Source organism: Scomber japonicus, chromosome 7 (assembly GCF_027409825.1).
Source record: "Scomber japonicus isolate fScoJap1 chromosome 7, fScoJap1.pri, whole genome shotgun sequence".
Classification (NCBI taxonomy): Eukaryota; Metazoa; Chordata; class Actinopteri; order Scombriformes; family Scombridae; genus Scomber; species Scomber japonicus.
In genome coordinates this window covers 11,889,137-11,909,980 of record NC_070584.1, presented here as the reverse complement: position 1 = coordinate 11,909,980, position 20,844 = coordinate 11,889,137, and the positions used below count along the sequence as shown (strand labels likewise).

The following is a 20,844-nucleotide window of genomic DNA, read 5'->3' as shown; positions in this document are numbered from 1 at the left end:
GTTCTTATGACACCGTATTATTAGTCATCTTTAGTCCTAATAGCACATTGTGCTTTAACCCCGATCACTATCAGTTTTGGTTACACAGTATCTGAAAAATTGTATCTGTGGATGTGCTACAGAAAAGGATGCTAGCCTGATGGAAGTTATAGAAATGTGTTATTTAACTGTATTGATATTTCTGTGTTGACGTTTTGAATACAGAGCTACACAGCAGAGACAACCAGACGTTAAAGTGTGGTAAACAGTGAAAGGAAATTGCTGAGTTAGCAAGTTGAATCCTCCAGTTCTATTTATGGCTGCTTCATAGTCCTTCTTGCATGCCCAGTACAGTTACACATGTTGGGCTACACGCATACACACACGTACACACACACACACACACAGACAATAAAATGATGAGAGCCATGCTCTCATTTCCAAAAGCAGTTCCTCTTCTGCTCAGCTCATTGTTGTCTACAGTGTTCTCTGTTGCCCCTCCCCATCACTCAATCCCTATCTCCCCACATCCATGTTTATAAGTCTCTGGAGGCCCAGGGGTGCCTGTGTGAAGCTAGTTAAAGAACATGGCATGCTAATGGCTTGGAAAGGATATGAATAGGGGGGCGACTGGAAGGCAGCCATGGCTAAAATGACACACACACATATACACGGACACAAGCACTCATTATGCCTGCCCCTCGCTTTCTGTTTTACATGCTCACTTTCACACATCTGTGTGTGATTACATTTTGTTTAGACTGCTCGTGTTACTCCGGATAGAGAACAGGATTGGCTGAAATCCAAAATGATTGTGCCACCTTTATGTTTGAGGTTCACTCCCATCCATTCTTATTCCTCATCATTGTTATTTGTTATTCCTGTGCTGCACGCACACTGTGCCTTGTCTGTTGTAGAAGATGTTGCATGATTTGGATTTATGGTGTTCCTCTTCTTCTCATGAAGTGTAATATAACAATAAAAGGCTGATCTTATGTGTATTGATTTGGATACCTACCTGTTAAACTTAAGTTATAACTTAACACACCCTCTTTTTCTCTGCCTTCAGGACCTGTCCTGCATTGATGACCTCTCCACAAACTCTCTGTTCTCCTCTCCGGCTGACTCTCTGTCGGAATATGCTGATACCCAGTCCTTCATCAGCACAGACAACCTGGACACGGTGCCCACCATCTGGGACGTCAACACTAGTACCACCACCACACCAGCACAGAGCCAGCTAGAGGTCAGTAGCAAACACTCTCACACATATGATTACCAGAAGCCCTGATCACCACACCAACAGCTCACCTTACAGCTGCCATGCAATACAAACTTGTTTAAATCTACACATGTGTGTCTGCTCTAGGAGACGGGCAACAAACACCAAGCAATTGTCAGTAATGCTACTGGCCACCCATTCACTAATTTGTGTCAAGTCAGCTTATTATCTTGTTAGGAAGTAATAATCACCAACATTAATTACTGACCTATAAATCATGTTTCATGCTTTGTGTTGACAAATCTTTTTAATTCTCAGACATGTAATGATTCAATGACATTACAACTAGCTCTGTTCTCCATCACAACCATACTGCCGTACCGCTGCACATACCAAGCAATTTAAAATTATTTTAAAATAATAAAACAATATTCTTACTGCATATGTCTAACCAGCTTTACCATTCTTCCAAGCATTCAGCCATTCTTGGGGAATCTGTAATATCCTGTACAACTGTGAAGCCAACTGACAAAAATGAGTCTGTGGAATACGCCTGTGAAAAATATGTGGTCCACTGCTAAGCTAAGACCATTGTGCGCGCAGTCATGTCCAGATTTGCCTTTATGCCTCTGTGCCGATGACAGCCGTGGCCAGAGGCCATTATGTTTTTTGGGTTGTCCGTCCCATTCTCGTAAACACAATATCTCAGGAACGCCTTGAGAGAATTTCATTACGTCTGGCTCAGACGTCCACATGGACTCCAAGATGAATTGATTATAATTTGGTGGTCCTAAATCAAAAATGAATATGCTATTTATGACAAAGTTTCAAACAAGTGTCAAATAAGATGAAATAATGAAGTCATGATGTTTTATATGCAAAGGTCATAGTTCACCTTCTCTGTGACATTTTCTGGCCATTATTCAACGCCATAACTCAGAAACAGAAGGGGAGATTGTGAACATATTTCACATCTGAATTGATGAGACGAATGTGAATACACACAATGAAAATACACTTTACAGCTTTAATTAAATACCCCCGAAGTCTTCACTACAAATATTAGACATGGATGTAAACTGCAACCTGACTGGGTGGTGGAGACATACAACCATGATGCTGTATTCCCATTTATTGATCTAGATCCTGAAACATCTGAGAATTTAAATATTCTTTTTCCAGATGTAGGGACTCTCAAATCTTTGCTAATTTCTCCAAGCAATTCAGAGGATATTGGAGATTTTTTGCAAATTAATTCACTTCACAAGAAAAGAGCAGAAGGATTTTATTGCCTTGATTTTACTTGCAAATGTATTTCAGTCATCCATTATGCTCACAGTGTAATTAAAATAGATTGAATTATTGCAACCATGTGGAACACCGCTATTTTGAACTTCAGGGACCCTTATCACACTGGCTTCCACGTGACTGACCACCTCTACAACTGCACACCGACACTGTACAGAAATATTGAAACACTTTTTCATTTTGAAAACATATTTTTTCTTTATAGCAGTTGATCTTGTGTAGTGCAGTGGTACTCAAAATGTTATCTCCAAATTAGATGCCACTATAGACACCCAAATGAGGTTATGTAAATAATAGTCATCTTTGTTTTTGATGAGGTGTCCTTTGAAAGAAACCCACTGATCTGCAGTATAACACTGTTTCCAAGTCGTGATTTGAAGAGAGCGACTTTGTTGGGACGTGTCGTTTCTGCTGGCGTTGCTGTTGAGTCCTCTTTGAATTAGATGGATCCGAGGATATCTTTTTGATATGAATCAGAGTACATTTATTTCTGCTGCCTTCTGAAAGCCCTTTATGTTTTCCTTTTCATTCTGCCCTCATTTCATCCATTATGTTTCCCAGACACACGCGGCTTTATCTGCCTTTTGTTGTTGTTGTTGTCCCTGGCTTTTCACAGCCAGACAACAAATTGCATTTTGTTGAGTGCAGCTCCATCAGACAGCCATAAAGTGCCCGCACGCTCTCATGCACATGCATACACATACAAACACAAGAGTGATTACTTGTGTTTTGTTTTTTTTTCTATTTACTTATGCATTTGCCTCTGTGTTTATTTGAGTTTGTATTTCTTTATTTTATGTTTTGTTGACAGCTGAATGGCACCAGCAGGTTTCATGGCTTGGCCAGTTTGGATGATATAACTGCTATTATCAGCACCCCACCTTTAGGAGGATTTCAGGTAGCCACACCAACCTCTCCAATCTGATGTTAAAGTTAAACCAAGCTCTTTAACCATATCAGCCTTGCAGTTATCAGAAGTGCACAAATATGCAGATCATGTTATATGTCTACTGTTGTGCAGCTGATGATTGCCCTGCATGTTTGCAGTACAAGATAAAGCATATATTGTTTTGTATAACGACATAATATGCCACTAATGTAAGAGTAAAGGCCACATTTTGACAGTGCATGAAGGTAATAGTCAGTGCTTATACTTGAGCCTACTTTAGTAAGCCTCTGTATTACCACAGATGATGAAATCATTGCTTTATATTGCATATATTGGACTTTCTGCAATTGCGTAGAGAGACAATTGTAACACATACTGCATTGTCTTTTGAATTTTGTATGTGAGAAGAACAGAGGCTGTGTAATATTTGTTACTGACCTCTCTGTCAAAATGGGACCTTTTGCATTGTTTTTGCCTTTCTCAGATAAATTTAATCTGGCACTGCCTGAATATTAAAAGCGCTCTTTAGTCTGCTGTAACAAACATGTTTTAAAGCTCTCCTTTATTCTGCTTTCAGATGGTTTAATGCACCCTTCATTTCCATTTGTTATTTTACTTTTTCCGCTGATTAATATTGCTCATTAACCACATAAAGCTCCACATGCGCTGTACAAACTTCTTACTAACCTGCCTCTGACTTTCAGCTACAGTCTCTTTCCTAAATGATCTTCACCTAAGCTGAAACAATAAATGTACATTCACCCAAATTTGGCTTTTAGTGTGAATTACATCACTGTTGTCTCTTTGGTGTTAGCAGGCTCAGAGAACCCAGTCACCACCAGTAGAGGAAGAGGATGCTGAAGAGGAGGAGACAGAGGAACTGGGACATGTAGACACATATGCTGAGTACAGACCTTCCAAATGTAGGCCACTAGACTGAATGTCAACATCCAGCTACTCATTCATCCACTTCTTGCTTTTTTTCATTTGACAGTTTTTTTTTACCTCCTTTAAAACTGCCCTTTTCTCTCTACAGCCACTATAGGAATTTCTCATCCTGACATAGTGGTGGAGACCAACACGCTCTCCAGCGTCCCTCCTCCTGACATCACATACACTCTGTCTATCCACGAGTCAACTATTAACAGTGGCCAGCTGTCCGCTCTGCAGCTAGAGGCCATCATCTATGCCTGCCAGGTACACATATTGCTGCATATACAAGTCTTCAGCTTGGAATGATGAAGATTAGTTTTTTTAATTGTTCAAGACATCTCTGTTCATACATTTACTTTTTCTTCTCAGCAACACGAGGTGATCCTTCAGAACAACCAGAGAGCAGGTTTCCTGATCGGAGATGGGGCAGGGGTCGGAAAGGGACGCACTGTGGCGGGAATCATCGTGGAGAACTACCTTAAGGGAAGGAAGAAAGCGCTATGGTAAGAAAGGAGATGCTACACTTATTGGTGTATAATCATTTAGGGATTTTAAAAGCAGTGTGAAACCTTAAATAACAACTGCTTCAGTGGTGTGCAATAATTGGTTTATGTGATTGTGAATAGTATCCAGGATATACTGAACATGTAGCAGCACGTTTGTACGGAAACTAGCTGAATAACTAATTGTCATGTTCCTGCCCTCAGGTTCAGCATATCAAATGACCTGAAATTTGATGCAGAGAGAGATCTCAAAGACATAGAAGCACCGAATATTCCTGTGCATGCCTTAAACAAGGTGAGTCCAGATGGAGTTAGCGTGACAAGCTTAGAAATGTTTGCTTCAATCCGTCTGAGGAGAAAATGAAACTAAGTGAGCCATGTTCCAACACCATTTCCTCTTTCAAATGTCTGATTTGGTGTTGTAGATAAAGTATGGAGACACAGCTACCTCAGAAGGAGTCCTGTTTGCAACGTACTCTGCGCTGATCGGAGAGAGCCAGGCAGGAGGGCAGCGGCGGACGAGAATTAAACAGATCCTGGACTGGTGCAAGCCAGACTTTGATGGAGTTGTATCCTTTTCATTTGAACAACCTAACATGCAACATTCATCTCAAACAAACCGGCATTCCATGTGTTGTCCCATGTGTTGTCCCATGTGTTGTTTGCCCTTGACCTCTTCCCCCACAGATTATTTTTGATGAATGCCACAAAGCCAAGAATGCCACATCTACAAAGATGGGCAAGGCAGTGCTTGACCTGCAAAACAAGCTGCCACGGGCCAGAGTGGTGTATGCCAGTGCCACAGGTAGGCTGACACACACAAATGTACACACACATACATGCAACGTAACACATAACACACAACAGATTATTAAAAAGTATACATATTTCTGTGTATTTCCTTGTTCCAGGTGCCTCTGAGCCAAAGAACATGATCTATATGAGCCGCCTGGGAATCTGGGGTGAGGGCACGCCCTTCAGAACCTTTGATGACTTCCTGCACGCCATCGAAAAGAGGTTTGTAGGGTGACATATTGCACAATTTCCCTTTTTAAAGCATTTTGTTTGGAAGCCTTCCAATCATGTGGATACATATCTTCAAATTGCAGCGCTTACTGAAAATTCCTTATCATCAGATTGTGGTTATGGCTGTTTGACCCGTGATTGGATTATGTTGAATAATTTACATGCTGTTTGTATACAGAGGTGTTGGTGCCATGGAAATTGTTGCTATGGACATGAAAGTGAGCGGGATGTACATTGCCAGGCAGCTGAGCTTCTCAGGTGTGTCTTTCCGCATTGAAGAGATCGGACTGGACAGCGACTTCAAACTGGTCTACAACAAAGCTGCCAAACTGGTGAGCGTCATGCCTCTCTCATATAAAGATCAGCTGCTCTGCATAATATTGCTGGATGCTTGTCTAATTGCATGTGAGATAAAATCACCATGTTTTTAACTGACCATTCACATTTGTCCTCCAGTGGGCAGAGGCGCTGCGAGTGTTCATGCGTGCAGCTGACGAACTGGGCCTGGTCAGCAGGAAGTCTCTGTGGGGGCAGTTCTGGTCATCTCACCAGCGCTTTTTCAAATACCTCTGTATCGCTGCCAAGGTCCGCTGCCTGGTGGAGCTGGCCCAGAAAGAGCTGGAGGCTGGAAAGGTCAGCATAGCACACTCTTGAACACTGAGTCATATAGTGTAAATATAATGTAGAAGACTAGAAATGACCCAGAAGAAGATCCAAGAAGGAAATGATATGTATATGTTGCATAAGTGAGGTGAGGATGTTTTAGTTGTGTATCTGGTGTCAAAGCAGCGAATCTGATGGAACCCTATCCCTTTAATTGTCATTCTTATTATTACTATTATTATTATGATCATTGTTATCATTATTATTTTTCTCCACTAAATGTGTTTGTGCACCAAAAACTGTAAGACCAAGAATCACCAAAATTGGTTCTTGGTTTAAGTCCACCCACTACTCAGAAAAATAGAGTGACTTCAATGTGACAGTATAATAATCACATTTTTAGTTTTTGCAATTAATCTGCTCTAGAAATGTTAAATTGTGTGACTTTTTCAGAATTTTATTTTAACAAAATATTTTAAAACACCATATGAGTGATCAGACTTGAAGATATCAGAAAACGTGTCTTTGTTGATAACTACCATGTGATAAGTCTGTCAGCTGTTTATTTGTAAATGTGTAATTTTGTCAATATTTTAACTTCAGCTGCATTAATTCCCCCCCCCCCCCCCCACCTTTAAGCAGTTTGAGCTGTTTGCAGTTCAATTGTTACAATATTCCACAGCATTGTACCATCATGACAGGAATGAGTTCACAATTAGGTTTACTTGATGCATATTTGTTTGTCTCCACAACAGTGCATCGTTATTGGCCTGCAGTCTACTGGAGAGTCCCGCACCAGAGAAGTCCTGGATGAGAATGACGGCCATCTCGACAGATTTGTGTCTGCAGCAGAGTGAGTGAAATGAAATATTTAGTCCGTCTGTCGTTAGTATGTCTCTGAGACGTGTTTTGTTGAGTAATTGACTCCTCAGTTCTCTCAGGTTGCTTAATGAGTTTGCTAAATAGAAACTTTGAAAAATGACCAAATGTTGCTCTTTTTCTGTGAATTTGTATTTTTCTTAGCTAAAAGTGAAGAGAAATGTTCACACTGATTATATTCTTTAAAAAATAGTTTTGTCTAGTACATGGCTGAGCACTGCTGTTGTAATACTCACTCCATACTCACGAATATATGCTGATTTGTAGCCAGGTTATTGTCTGTTTGCTGGAATACGAAGCAGTCTTTCAGTTTCTTGCATTTAATTTTCTTGCTTCATCAGACAGTGAAATGTTTTGCAGGTCTTGGTAAAATGTGTTCTCACCACATACATGCTATGAAATTATATTTTACGTATGTGGGACATGTTAAAGTTCTCTGCATTTATTCTAAATGAAACTAGGCAGTCCCCTTAGCAGCTATTTGATCAACAAATGACTCATCCAAGAGAAATGAGGAAGAGAATGTAAACCTGAATGTTTGAGCCTATGACACAACATGTTTATATATACTTGTCAACACCTGACAGGTATAATGAGGTTAAATCAGGAATGTACAGCATCTAACTGTTGTGTTATTTTGACTGCTGTGCCATCAGGTTGAAATTTTTTCTGTCTTTTTTTTCTCCTCTTCCTCTTTCCTTTCAGGGGAGTATTCCAGTCTCTTGTAACAAAACATTTCCCTTCAGAGAAACAGAGAAGAGAGAAAGCACCAGGGAATAAGAGAAAACGTAAGTCAAGAGGATGCATTTGTCATACCATGTCAGCATGTACCCTTAAATAGCATTAGATCAATTCCATATGGTGTTTTCACTATTATTGTATGTAGCCAGGACTCAGCTGACATGTTAGACATTTGCCAAGCAGTCTAATTTAGCAGCTCACAGAGTTGTTTGTTCATTTGTAAATAGTCATGTGACTATATATTTGGCAACCTTAATTCAGAGTGAAATACTAGGTTCTTACATTCTGTCTCTAATCATCTCAGTACTGACTACTGAAAGTGTTGAGCTGTACTCCTTGTTTCTTACTCGAATATCATGTTGTGGTCACCAATCAGGGAAACCTCGAGGTCGCCAGACCAAGGTACCCAAGCACACAGTGGACAGCGGCGGTGTGATCAACATCAGTGATGACAGCAGTAGTGACTCCGATGGCATGGACACCGACTCTAACTCCTCACCAGACTCCCTGTTAGACAACGACGATGTCATCTTTGTGAACCACACTAGCTACCAGACAGGTAGGAAAACTAACGAGGCGCCTTTTGTGTTTTGTCAGGGTAGTGTTGTCAGTAGGAGAGACATCTGGGAGGATCATCCAATTAAAGATATATTAGTCAGCAGCTGATATCGTAGTCCTCCACACCCTGTTATTTTTATGACTTTGGCCTTCTGGAGTTACACAGTTAATGTCCCCTCTGCTTTGTGTTCACAGCCAGGATAGAGGAAATGAAGCAGGACCTCCTCAACAAAATATCCGAGCTGGGAAAAGAACTACCTCTTAATACCTTGGACGAGCTCATCGATAAGTTTGGAGGACCAGATAAAGTCTCAGAGGTATGATAGCTGTGGGATTCACATGTTTGTTACCCCTTAAATGATTATTCAGACATCAGCACAGAAAATATATAACATATTTACATGTTGCTATTTATTTTCTGCAGATGACTGGTCGTAAAGGTCGTGTGGTGCGGCGTCCTGATGGCAGCGTCCGCTATGAGTCACGGGCTGAGCAGGGTCTTACCATAGACCACATCAACCTCAAGGAGAAAGACCGCTTCATGAGTGGAGAGAAGGTCAGATAGCTTGCAGTACAGAACTGCTGTTTTTATTACTTGAATGACTGGACCGATCTGTATCCAAAAGAAATTTACTGCTTTATAAACTTCAATAATAACCTAGACCTCTCTCTTTCCTCCAGTTGGTGGCCATCATCTCTGAGGCAGCCAGCTCCGGGATTTCCCTGCAGGCGGATAAGCGAGTGAAAAACCAGAGGCGCAGGGTCCACATGACCCTGGAGCTGCCTTGGAGTGCAGACAGAGCCATTCAGCAGTTTGGTGAGCCAAAAGAAATGTAGTTACAATGAGTCTTTCTAAGATACAGCGGAGTAAAAGTGTGAGAAGAAGTTAAAATGTTTCTATTATATCAGTACTTTTTCCCCGTTCGTGACTTTTCTTTTTTCTTTATTATAGCAACAAAACTTCACATTTAAAGCGATTTCTATAAATGACTTATTGCAACTTCTCACACAAGCAATATTTTTTAGGATTTCAGCATCAGCATTTGTTTGTCAGTGAAGTGCAAGTTTTTTACTCTACACTTCATGATGTAATAGGGGAAATAGAGGACTTGGGCTTATCTCCACCTTCTGCTTATCAGGGACGCGTTAGCTTTCCTGCACGCTCTGTTTTTTAATGATTATTAGGAGTATTGGAGGAAATATTTGTAGAAGAGCAGTTTCTCTTTTAAGGTCAGGAGAGGACCACTCTGAGGAGTCAGCCTAGTTTTATGTCTCACTTTCATCTTTAGGCCAAAGATGAATAAATTAGGACAAAATGTTGTCTTTTTCTCACTGCAACACTGCTGGTAATATGAGGGGTGGATACTTTTAGTCATTTCACACACAATATATCCTATGTATACAACTTGTTTATTCCATTATTTAATGACAGTTTGTTTGCTTTAAAGCACATGGATTTAGTGAGAGAAAATATCTTCCCCTGTCTCTTCTGTTCACCCTTTTTTATGTAGTAACCCAAACACACACACACATACACACACACACACACACACACACACACACACACACACACACACACACACATCACAGAGAAGCTCTTGAATCAATTGTTATCAGTAACTGGCTAAAGTAATTCTATCCATTTGTAACTTTCCTGCTTGACATGAAACTCTTCACTTAAGTGTGTTTGTCCCTGCATGGCTGTCATTGTACGCCTACACACATGTACTGCAGCAATACAAACACACACACACACACACACACACACACACACAGGCAGTGATAGTTATTTCCTCATTAGAGATTCTTTGGAAGGAGAGGACACTTCCATAGAAGACCTCCCTGTTTACGCTGATCTGCTTTTAGTGTTGGGATCACATTCGGTCATTTGATGTTGCTGATGTTGTCATGCCACCAAAACTATCCCCTTCTTACTTCTCTCTTTCTAATCATTTATCCATTCTGCCAGTGAAGCAGTAACTTGTTTTTGTTAAAATGTCATTTACATAAACATGAGTTGGTGTGATATTATGTTTGTATGGCAAAATCAACATCATCCTGTACTACTAGTGTGTCATTTTATCACCTCAGGACATAATTTAAATCAACTAAATGAATATATCATAATGATTAACACACACTTTGGTACTGAACCCTAATGTTCTGATTCATCATCATCTTTTCTTTGTCTTTCCAGGTCGCACCCATCGGTCCAATCAGGTGACGGCCCCAGAATACATCTTCCTCATCTCAGAATTAGCTGGGGAGAGACGTTTCGCCTCCATAGTGGCTAAAAGACTGGAGAGCTTGGTAAATATCACAGCCTTGTAAATGTGTGTTTGTGTGTGTGCCACATTTAGTTTTTATTTTATCTCATGGGAAAGTAATACTCTTGATCTTGTTGTCCCATGGAGTGTGAGAAAATGCTTCCATTGTAAACAGAGAGGATCCATGTTTTGTGTTTATTGTTGTGCTGTTGTGCTTTGGGTTGCCATCAACTATTCACCCTCTGCCCTTCTAGTTTTCTGCAGTATTCCATAGTCAAGAGACTCTCCATAGAGTCTCTTTTATTGTTGGTGTTTGAAGCATCAACTTTTTTCCACAAACCTCAGGAGATTCTGGGTCTTTCCCCTCTCCGGCTCAATCATGGAAAACTGAATAAGCAGAAAAAAAAGACCATGCCTGCATACTTTATAAGTTGATGGTCATTTTCCATAATTATCAATGCATTTCAGCACAACCAGTCATGTATTTCCATAGTGACACAGCATGACAGTTGTTTTGGGGAAAAAGGGCAAGGAGGGTGCGAGGGGACGGCAGTTCCAGGAAGTCATTCCTGTGTTTGCCAGCTGTGTTCGGTAAATCCACATTTACAATAGTTCACATCTCATGTGCTCAGCTGATACAACCTGATACAAAACAAGTTTCCAAACACACACTGAGTCACTCCAACTGAACATTTGAATACCTTTGCAACCGGCTGTCTCCAGATCAGCAGTGAAGTCATATTTGGCTAAGACATCCCTTTGTTTTGGTATCTCGAGACATTTTTCAGTGTGGGCAGAGCCAGCAGCTGGCTTACAAGGCTGGGCTCCTGTCGAGTCTGCTTCCTCTACATTTCCCATCAACTCCCTCACAGTTCATTTCAAAGGTTAATAAAATGGAAAGCACACAGGATATGGCTGTAGTCAAACACAGGCTGGGATCCAAATTTGCGTGTAGATTAAAACAAAAAAAAAATCTCTTAATTGATTTTTCGTCTCAGGTCTCTGCCATCTTGGAAAATGTTGCCAGAGCTACACAATGTTTATGTATGTAGGCAGCAAAGTTGCCTGCTAACAACAGTTTCAAACCTCACTGCCACCTCACACCTTGGACAGAGACCAAGTTTTGTAATCACACCATCTCGTGTGTGTGTGTGTGTGTGTAGTTTCACATTCTGTCGTATAAAGCAGAGAAAACTTACGTCTGTGTAGTTTACACCTTCATATGAGAATATCGTCACATCCTTAGTCATTTGACATGGGTTTTGTGACTGTACCATTTTTCCATTCACATTACTGGTAAACCACAGGGTATTCTGTGATATTTTAGTTCCTTAATAGTAGTGGCTGCGGTGTTGAGATTAAACATGTGAATGAAATTCTTTATTATGAAAAGTTAACACAGCGATCCATGACGAACATCTCTCAGATTAAGAGATCTTGGTGTACAGTTCATTGAAACACCTAAAGGTCAACGCTAATATAATACTCTAAGGTCATATTAATCCTGCTGTAATTGTATAGTAACTATACAGTAATCCTTTTATAAGATGTAGAAATGCTATTACACTGTGGCTTAAGCAGTGAAGTCAAGTCGGATAATGTATGTTGGCCCATTCCTGTCAACAGCAAACACAGATTCATCCCATGTCACCGTGTGAATCTGTATTAGTGTGATGAAGCCCTGAAGGCTGTAAACCTAACACCGCTATTACTAATAATAATACTGTTGCTAATCCACTTTGCAGGGTGCATTAACCCACGGAGACAGAAGAGCCACTGAATCCAGAGACCTGAGCAAGTACAATTTTGAGAACAAGGTAGGCAAATGTTAAAAAAAAATGCCTTAAAATAATATCCTGACCTTCAAATCTGTGCAAATAAGCTTCTATTTCTCAGTCTTTGTGGCGTACATGATCTCTGGTTGTTAAGTTTAAAATGAGCCTTCTCCGAGAATTTCTCTATATTGATTACATTTTCCTTTTTCTCGCAGTATGGTACCAAGGCTCTGGATAAAATCACCAAAGCAATCCTCGGCCACATTGATAACAAAGTGCCCCCTCCCAAAACTTACCTTGGGGGTGACGGCATGTTCTTCAGTGGTATGTTTGAGATTTTGTCCATATCTGTAGACAGAGAACAGCTTCACCAGCACAGAGTGTACTGTGTTTGATCCTCATTAGTATGTTTTTCTTGTTTGTAGATATGAAACATGGAATGATGGATGTGGGGATCCTCTGTAGGGAGCCTCGCTTTGGGATCAATACTGAGAAAGGTAGAGTATCCTTGAGCATGCAGGCAGCTTTTATACCAGTAGTGCCAGCGTGTGTTAACTCAGCTGTGTTTATCTATCTGGCATTAAGTGTTCTGTGTTATGTTTTTTTAATCCCAGACTGCAGCATCACCAAGTTCCTGAATCGCATCCTGGGCCTTGAGGTTCACAAGCAGAACCATCTCTTCCAGTACTTCACTGACAATTTTGACTACCTAATTGAGAAGGACAAGAAGGAGGGCAAATATGACATGGGAATCCTAGGTATGGAGCAGCTATATAAAACTGTTCTAAATTCATTATATCAATAATGTTTGTAGAATACTTACGACCAATGGTTGCTGTTCCTTTCTTCAGTTATCTCTGTGAACATCACATTGGATTGGGACAGATTTTTTCAAGGAAATTGGTTCCTAATTATAATGTAGGTAATAACTCCGATTCTCTTGTTCCGTTGTGTCTCTGACAGATCTTGCCCCAGGTAATGATGAGATCTATGAAGAGAAGCAGGAAACTTTCTTGACAGTTGGAAACCCTCAAGACGGACAGGTTGTTCTCTATAAGGTAGGAACCACATAGCTTCATTTCAGGTATATCAGTGGATGATTTAGTGCAGTTGTGCCATTGTGGATATGTGGGCAGCTGTATTCTGATAGTCACAAGAAGATAATGATGTAGCAGCTTCAAGAGAGGCACCAGGTAGTCTGACGAGCACATTTAGAAGTGTGGGCTGATCTCGGAGCATCACTAATTATGCAGTTGATGTGTCTTTCCTCTTGGACAATGCACACTTCTTTGTTGTATTCGCCTGACCCAGAAGAAATTCTGTGAATATATATATATGATATCCAAAAAATCAAAACCATGAAAACTGACATTCAGTGGCAGTTTAATAATTCTTCGCAGATGAAGTATCAAATGTCACTTAGGACTTGAAATTTGCAGTGCGTATGCCACATAATGTCACCAGTTAAATTCCAAGCAGGGACCTTTGTTGCATTGTTCCTGTCTGCCTCTTCGCTGCCCACTATCCAATGTAGGCAAAAATAAAAAAAAAAAGCTGAAAAATATCTTGGTAAGGATTACACTGTTAACACTTTGCATACAACTATACAATTTACATAACTTGCACACCAACTAGTTGCTCCTGCAGTGTGTGTGATTTTTGTGATTGATGTCACTTTGCTAGCAGCTAGTCTGTGATCATACAGGCTTAGCTCGCGGCTAAGGAGCCTATGTAGACACTAGTGGGAGGTGAGAACAGGATAATTACTGGTGTCTCCTGCTTTTAGCTGTTGGCTGCAGGCTGCAAACGTAACCTGCGTTTGACATTTCAAAGCTGGCACCCGAGCAGAATGCTGCACAGCTTGCACTACTTTAGCAATTATAGAGGGAGGGTGTTGGGAACATACATGACTGACAGATTATACTGTATATCTGTGTGACTGTGTTTTTAATTTTACATTAGAGTACCTCTGGGTGTCTGTGCAAGAGGGTCTCACCTGCATAGCACAACTGTGTGTTTTGCACGGCTGCTCCCTTCTCTGCTTTAAACTGTTGATCTTTTTGCCCCTGTAGATCAGTGTGGACAGAGGTATGCCCTGGGATGAGGCCTATAACAGGTCACTGAAACTCAGTGGTCCTGATGAGGGATTCTACCTGTCCATTAAGGTGAGTCTATGTTATGATAAGCAAACTGTATGTTTATTATGTAACCCAGACGTCACAGAATAGCAGTGAATGTCCACTGAAAGAATTGTCTTAGTCCTAAGACTCAGAATTCACTGTCTGTGATGCTTCCCCACAGCTGCGAGGGAACAACCCATGTGTGCTGCTGGCTGAACAAGGACGAGGCAAGAACTTCAACGTCTACAAGCCCAATATCGGCAAGCAGACCCATCCTGAGAGCCTCGATAAGCTGCATCAACGCTACCGGAAGGTAATATTGATAAACTGTGTTGTGTCTGTGTATATTGGTATCAATTTACTATATAATGTCTCCACACAGTTGAGAAAATCAATGTCTGATTACAGGGAAGGTTTGACAGAACACCTAACTGGACATTTTCAAGAGGGACACTTAATTTACTCTTTATGAACTATCATTGTTTGAATTATTAAGAATATATATGGAGTCTGCTGCCCCCTTGTGGCTGTAGAGGAGTACAGAACCCTACAATGTTCTGTAGAGTGTGGCAATATGTTACAGACTCAACAAGAACATAGTCAGTGTAATTCATAAGTATGAGTCAAAGGAGGTCATGGAATTCCTTATATTTTTATGTTTTTTTATAATTATCTTTAACAACAAAATGATTGCCTTTCAGTCCAGTGAATGCAAGAGTCTCCTCCTTTGACACACTGAATGATTAGAAATGCAATACAATTATGATATATGACCTTTAGTTGCAGTTGGAAGTTTAAAGCAGCTCTTAATTATTGAAGTTTCCTTGTTGTTAAAGATTGAACAAAATGTGGATATGATGAGTGAGCTCTTAACTAACATTAGTGTCTTTGTTTTCCAGGCAACTCCTGAGGAAGCCAAGGAGACCTGGGAGAACCAGTTCACCTTCTCCTTCAAGAAGTGCAGCCATGCCAACTGGTAAGCAGGAATCTACAGCCTCCTCTCGGATTAATGGCTCACTAGATCCAATCAGGCTAGTACTTATCAGGATCCTGTGAGGGTGGTTTTAAGCTCAGATGCCATTCCCAAGGATTTGTATTTGATCACCTGAGAACTAATCATGAAGAAATAACCTCCAAGTCTCTCATGCACCCTCTCACGATTATTGAACTATATGTAAAACGGGAGAACGTAACTGTCTCTTATATAGATAGAGCATGATTGACAGTCCGTCCCTCAATACATTTCCCGTAAGTGTGTTTTCATAAAAGATTAAACTTTGTCCTCTCTGTTCTCTCTCCAGGAATGGGAAGTGTAAGATAATTGAGGAAGGTCAGGTGTGTCTGCAGGGCATGCGCCTCCGTCAGTACCATATGCTGTGTGGTGCTCTGTTACGTGTGTGGAAGCGCGTATCCGACGTGGTGTCTGACATTACCAGCACCAGCATCCTGCAGATTGTCCGCCTTAAAACTAAACAGCATAACAAGCAAGTCGGTTAGTACACAAGCTATATGCTTTTTTTTTTTTTTTTACTAATAAACATGTACAGATTTTCAGTTATTAAATACCTAAGACTTTACATGGGAAGGAATATTCTGTATTGTTTAGTCCAGAGTTTTTCATGAACACAGTGTGATGCTGATAAAGTGCTGACACGTCTTTATAACAAACTTAGGAAATGAAAGTGTTGTTCCCTTTCTTGATTTGTCCCCTATGAACTCTTTCCAAAACAATATTAATAATGACTGACATTTCAGCACAGTTTCATTTCAGCTTTGCCATAGTAAGATACAATGCATGGTCTAATTCCTCTGTGCACTGCACCGTTTTCATAAACATGTCAAAGAAATATATATCTATATATATATATATATATATAGATGTTATTAACATTATTATTCTGATCATTGTGATGTATTAGAGCCCATACTCCAGATGCCCACATTTGAGTATATTCAGTGATGCCTATCAGTCTGAACTGAAGAAGTTTTTTGTATGAGTCTCTTCAAGAGCATAAAACTAGTCCAGCTGCTCTTGACTCAACCCTCTGGATATACCAGGACCTGGATCACAGACATGTACTTTAAATGAAATAGGTGAAATACAAAGATTTGGTTTGAAAAAGTCTTCTTTGGTAAAGGTAATTTGGTAAAGTCTCCGTTTTGACCACGCCGATACCTGTAATATTAATGTTCTTCTCATTTATCCCAGGTATCAAGATCCCAGAGAACTGCGTGGCCCGTGTGCGTGAGGAGCTGTTGCTAATGGACGAGGAGGTGAAGAGGAGGCGCAAGGAGAAGGAGAAGCAGGCTGTGGAGCACCGGCTGGCTGAGGAGCGCATGCGTAAAATGGAGCAGGACAATAAACACCTTCTGGCAAATCTGTTCAACCAGAAACCCATGCTCAACCAGTCCCTTATGCAGTCCCTCGCCCAGAGCCAGATCCTCAAACAGAACCAGAAACTGAACCAAAACCCAATGCAAAGAACACAAACTGCGAACATGTCTCAGCTAATGAGAATGCAGGCCCAGACCCAGTCCGCTTTGCAGCAGCCCTCCCAGAATCTAACCCTATTGTCCTTACAGAGAAATCCTAGCCATGCCCAGCAAAGGACTCCTAACAGCTGGCCCAACAATTCCACCACCAACAGCAACCAGAACCGTCTGCCCAACACGGTCAACCCCAGCCCCAATTTCCCCGCGTTTTACCCCCAGGCCTTCCTAACCTCTTTTCCACAGCAAAAGAACCAGTCTTTTCCACTCCATCAGACTGCACTGTCTCCCAGCGTGTCTTCCAAGAATCCCCTGGACGATATCTTGGATCTGACTGTGAGCTCACCGTCCCCTTCGCCGGACACCACAGAGGGCGGTCTGAATCTGGAGAGTCTGACACACTCTGCAGCATTCGGAGAAGACTTTAATCTGGAGTCTCTGATCTCTCAGACTGCGCCGAACGCCCAAATACAGCAGCCTCTTTTGCTACAGCAACAACAACAGCAGCAGCAGCAGCAGCAGCAACATCTACAGACGACACAGCAGCAGAACCACAGCTTGATGACCAATAACCACCAAGACTTATTAGATTTATTGGACTTGCCCCTGTCTCCCCAGATACCCGCACAGAAAGCCAGCCCTTCCTCCTCTACCTCCTCCGGCTCTTCCTCCACGTCCTCCACCTCCAATGTGTCAAACAACCTGGTCCCGCACGTCTCCTCCGGCCTCCTGCCCGCGCCGACACTCATCCCACCGTCGTCGTCGTCCTCTCTCTTCTCCAGCCCGTCCCCCTCCTCCTCTTCGCTGTTCTCCAACTCGTCCCCTCACTTCTCCTCCAGCTATCTCCTCCCCCAGTCAGACTCTCTTTCCTTACCCAACGGCCACTGCAGTCCCGACCCTCTTGACGTCCGCGAGGCTCTGAACAGCATGCTACAGGCCGGACCAGACCGCAAGTCTGTCATTCACTACCGGCAACAAGAATAAGACCTTTTAAACAGCAACAGCTCATCTGGACTTTTTTTTTGTTTAGTTTTCCTTTTTAGGTATTTTTGTTTTTGTTTTTTGTCTTTTAAAGCAGATTGTGTGTCGTTGGCTGCTGTCTATGATCGCACCCTCGGACCTACTCCCTCTCCCCTCAGGGCCTATAGTCACGTCACTGCCTGTCCTGCGCTCGGCTCACCTTCTTCTCTATCCACCTGTAGCGTTCACCTACTCGAGGCTGTTGAGGTGATAGCGGGCTCGATCAATATCAGATTTCTGCACCAAAGTGTGTCCTCCACAGTGAAAGGCAGCTGTTTAAAAAAAATGAAAAGAAAAAAAAAAAAGCGGGGGAAAGAAACATGTGATAACTGTATTTTATTCATTCGACCTGTCAAAAGAAACTCTCTTCAACAAACCTCCCGCTGCTGATTTTACGAGGTATGATTGGTGAAGTTGCTGGAAAATTCTCTAAATGCCTTTCGCCAGTTAAAACCGCATCTTTTAGACTTTACCGTTACTTCGCTTCATGGCCGACTGTCTTGACTTTAACAAGGCTTTACGCAAAGCTTGGTTTGAGTGAAACAAAAGATAGTGTTGAACTGGAAGACAAGAGAAGAAAAAAAATCTTTTTAGCTGGTTAGCCATGAAATGCCTCAGTTTTCATTTCCTCTTCATGCTCCCTCTTGTTTCTCTCCCTGCTTGTATGAACACTAGTGTGAGGAAAAAGGGAGAGGAAGAGCAGTCTGCTGTTGCAAACAGTGCCTTTGGAGAAATCTATAAATGCAGTCTTTAAAAAATCAATGTAGCCTAATGTATAGATTTGTACTCTTGAGCGTTGGTTTTTCATTTTAATTTAATATGGTATATTTGTATTTAACTTTTAGCCCCTTTAGTCAGTCAGTTGTTTGTGTTACACTATGCTGGTGGCGTGTTTCAGGAAGAAGAAGCCTCCATTTAGCCTGTATGTGCTCGTATGATTGTCTGTGGAGCCTGTAGCTGCTTTTAAAACAAGAGCAGCAGACTCGTCCTGTATCTGTGTCCTCCTGTCTATCCCTGGTGAAAAGACGACGTGCAAGGGTCAGCATGACACAGATTATTGAGCAACATGGATTAAAAAAAAAAAAAGTCCAATATATATCTCCTGTCAACCCCGACCACCTTTTTTTTTTTTTTTTCAATGCTGACGATAATATTTAGTGATGTGACTCCTGGTTTGATTTGACTTAAAATTTCTCAGGAAAGTCTCGAGTGCTTTGTTGTTTTTATGTTTTGTGTCATTTTGACCAACGTGGATATAAAAATAGTTGTTTTCAGTCATGGATTACAGTGGACAACAAGGTATTAAAAAATGTTCCAGTTTTTATTGTCTCGATGCCTGAAAAGAAAATCCTGCTGTTTTTTTAAATTAAGTCTTGCTTTGATAATGACAGCAACTCTTGAACAACAAGAAGATGTCGGATTGAATGTGTTTTTTCATTTCAGACATCAAGACTTAAAAACATGTGAAACATGCAGACGTGTAATATCCACTTTGTGTGATAGTACAGCTTTTAAAACCTGTAAGATCTGGCCATCTTTGTGTGAAAACGATGCACTGTAGTTGGTTCATGACAAAATGCCGGGATACGTTCAAGTGATCAAAAAGCAATAAAACCATATTCTACATTTGTTATGAAACACAAATGCCTACGTACTGTTTACGCTCAACAGGCAAAGCTTTGTGGTTACCTTTGCATGGTCTGAATCTTCTTACTTCTGTCATGCTTCGTCGTCTTTTTAGTTAAACAGATACTGCAATGCATTCAACCTTTGTATAATAAGTTTTCACGAGATGAACGCAATGCGTTCTTGATGTTTTAGTCATTGTTATTATAAAAATTATTGTTATTTATATTTAAGGGATATTTAGATTTTAGATATGTTATCCTGCTTATTATTGGAATAGTTAATGAAATGTTTGGTCAGGGAAGTTTCTAGTTTTCAAGATGACTATAAGACAAATTCTATTAAAACCTGCCACCAAATAAGATTGCACTGTTCTGTACTGCTGTACAGTGTCTGGATTTATTTCTGCTCATTTCAGTTTTGCTTTCCTCAAGTAGAATTGTTTCTCCAACTTGTAGACCTTCGTCGGGCTTTGAGTTCGCAGAGAGATACCAAAGTATTCCACAGACACCCCTAAAGTTACTTGCGCTACAATATCAGACCTTTTATCAATCTCAGGAAGAAACCTACAAAAGGTGTAACGGTGGGGCGTTAGCAGAAATATATCATTTCCCCTTCTAACAGTGGTGAAACTAACCAGTACATGTCCTGTTTTTTTTTTTTCCTTAACTCTGTGCTGTGATTCTTGCTGTATTTATGTTCTAGACTTAATGTGATGGGTTTGTTGTTTGTCCTTGTGAAAATGTCAGTGATTCTTAATGTTTATGCCTTCTTAGGGCAAAGATCAAACGTTTCTTTTTAAGGAACATTATTTTCTGTGGACAGTTTTATTTTTATTTGTGTTGCAGTTGTCAAACATTTTAATTAATGGTAAAGCTGACAGATGTTTTTCAGTAAATTAGCAT

General features: G+C 40.9%; 1 protein-coding gene across 5 annotated transcripts in view; it reads left to right on the top strand.

The window, feature by feature from the left end:
• The window catches only part of si:ch73-63e15.2 (protein strawberry notch homolog 2), a 60,132-nt gene extending 40,399 nt beyond the window's left edge, over window positions 1-19,733 (top strand). For 3 of the 5 annotated variants that reach the window (XM_053322664.1, XM_053322667.1, XM_053322668.1), the window contains 28 exons: window positions 1,049-1,225; window positions 3,321-3,407; window positions 4,213-4,321; window positions 4,435-4,595; window positions 4,701-4,834; window positions 5,039-5,129; window positions 5,260-5,403; window positions 5,522-5,639; window positions 5,746-5,851; window positions 6,039-6,192; window positions 6,317-6,493; window positions 7,219-7,316; window positions 8,048-8,130; window positions 8,460-8,642; window positions 8,837-8,958; window positions 9,066-9,197; window positions 9,323-9,458; window positions 10,839-10,951; window positions 12,654-12,725; window positions 12,899-13,007; window positions 13,109-13,180; window positions 13,298-13,441; window positions 13,647-13,741; window positions 14,756-14,848; window positions 14,985-15,116; window positions 15,703-15,779; window positions 16,105-16,295; window positions 17,013-19,733. In XM_053322664.1, coding sequence (XP_053178639.1) covers window positions 1,049-1,225; window positions 3,321-3,407; window positions 4,213-4,321; window positions 4,435-4,595; window positions 4,701-4,834; window positions 5,039-5,129; window positions 5,260-5,403; window positions 5,522-5,639; window positions 5,746-5,851; window positions 6,039-6,192; window positions 6,317-6,493; window positions 7,219-7,316; window positions 8,048-8,130; window positions 8,460-8,642; window positions 8,837-8,958; window positions 9,066-9,197; window positions 9,323-9,458; window positions 10,839-10,951; window positions 12,654-12,725; window positions 12,899-13,007; window positions 13,109-13,180; window positions 13,298-13,441; window positions 13,647-13,741; window positions 14,756-14,848; window positions 14,985-15,116; window positions 15,703-15,779; window positions 16,105-16,295; window positions 17,013-18,277 — 4,575 coding nt within the window. In that variant the 3' untranslated portion in view covers window positions 18,278-19,733. The remainder of the gene's footprint in view (window positions 1-1,048; window positions 1,226-3,320; window positions 3,408-4,212; window positions 4,322-4,434; window positions 4,596-4,700; window positions 4,835-5,038; window positions 5,130-5,259; window positions 5,404-5,521; window positions 5,640-5,745; window positions 5,852-6,038; window positions 6,193-6,316; window positions 6,494-7,218; window positions 7,317-8,047; window positions 8,131-8,459; window positions 8,643-8,836; window positions 8,959-9,065; window positions 9,198-9,322; window positions 9,459-10,838; window positions 10,952-12,653; window positions 12,726-12,898; window positions 13,008-13,108; window positions 13,181-13,297; window positions 13,442-13,646; window positions 13,742-14,755; window positions 14,849-14,984; window positions 15,117-15,702; window positions 15,780-16,104; window positions 16,296-17,012) is intronic. The other 2 variants (XM_053322665.1, XM_053322666.1) reach the window with 2 other exon arrangements.
• Window positions 19,734-20,844: the final 1,111 nt, after the last annotated feature.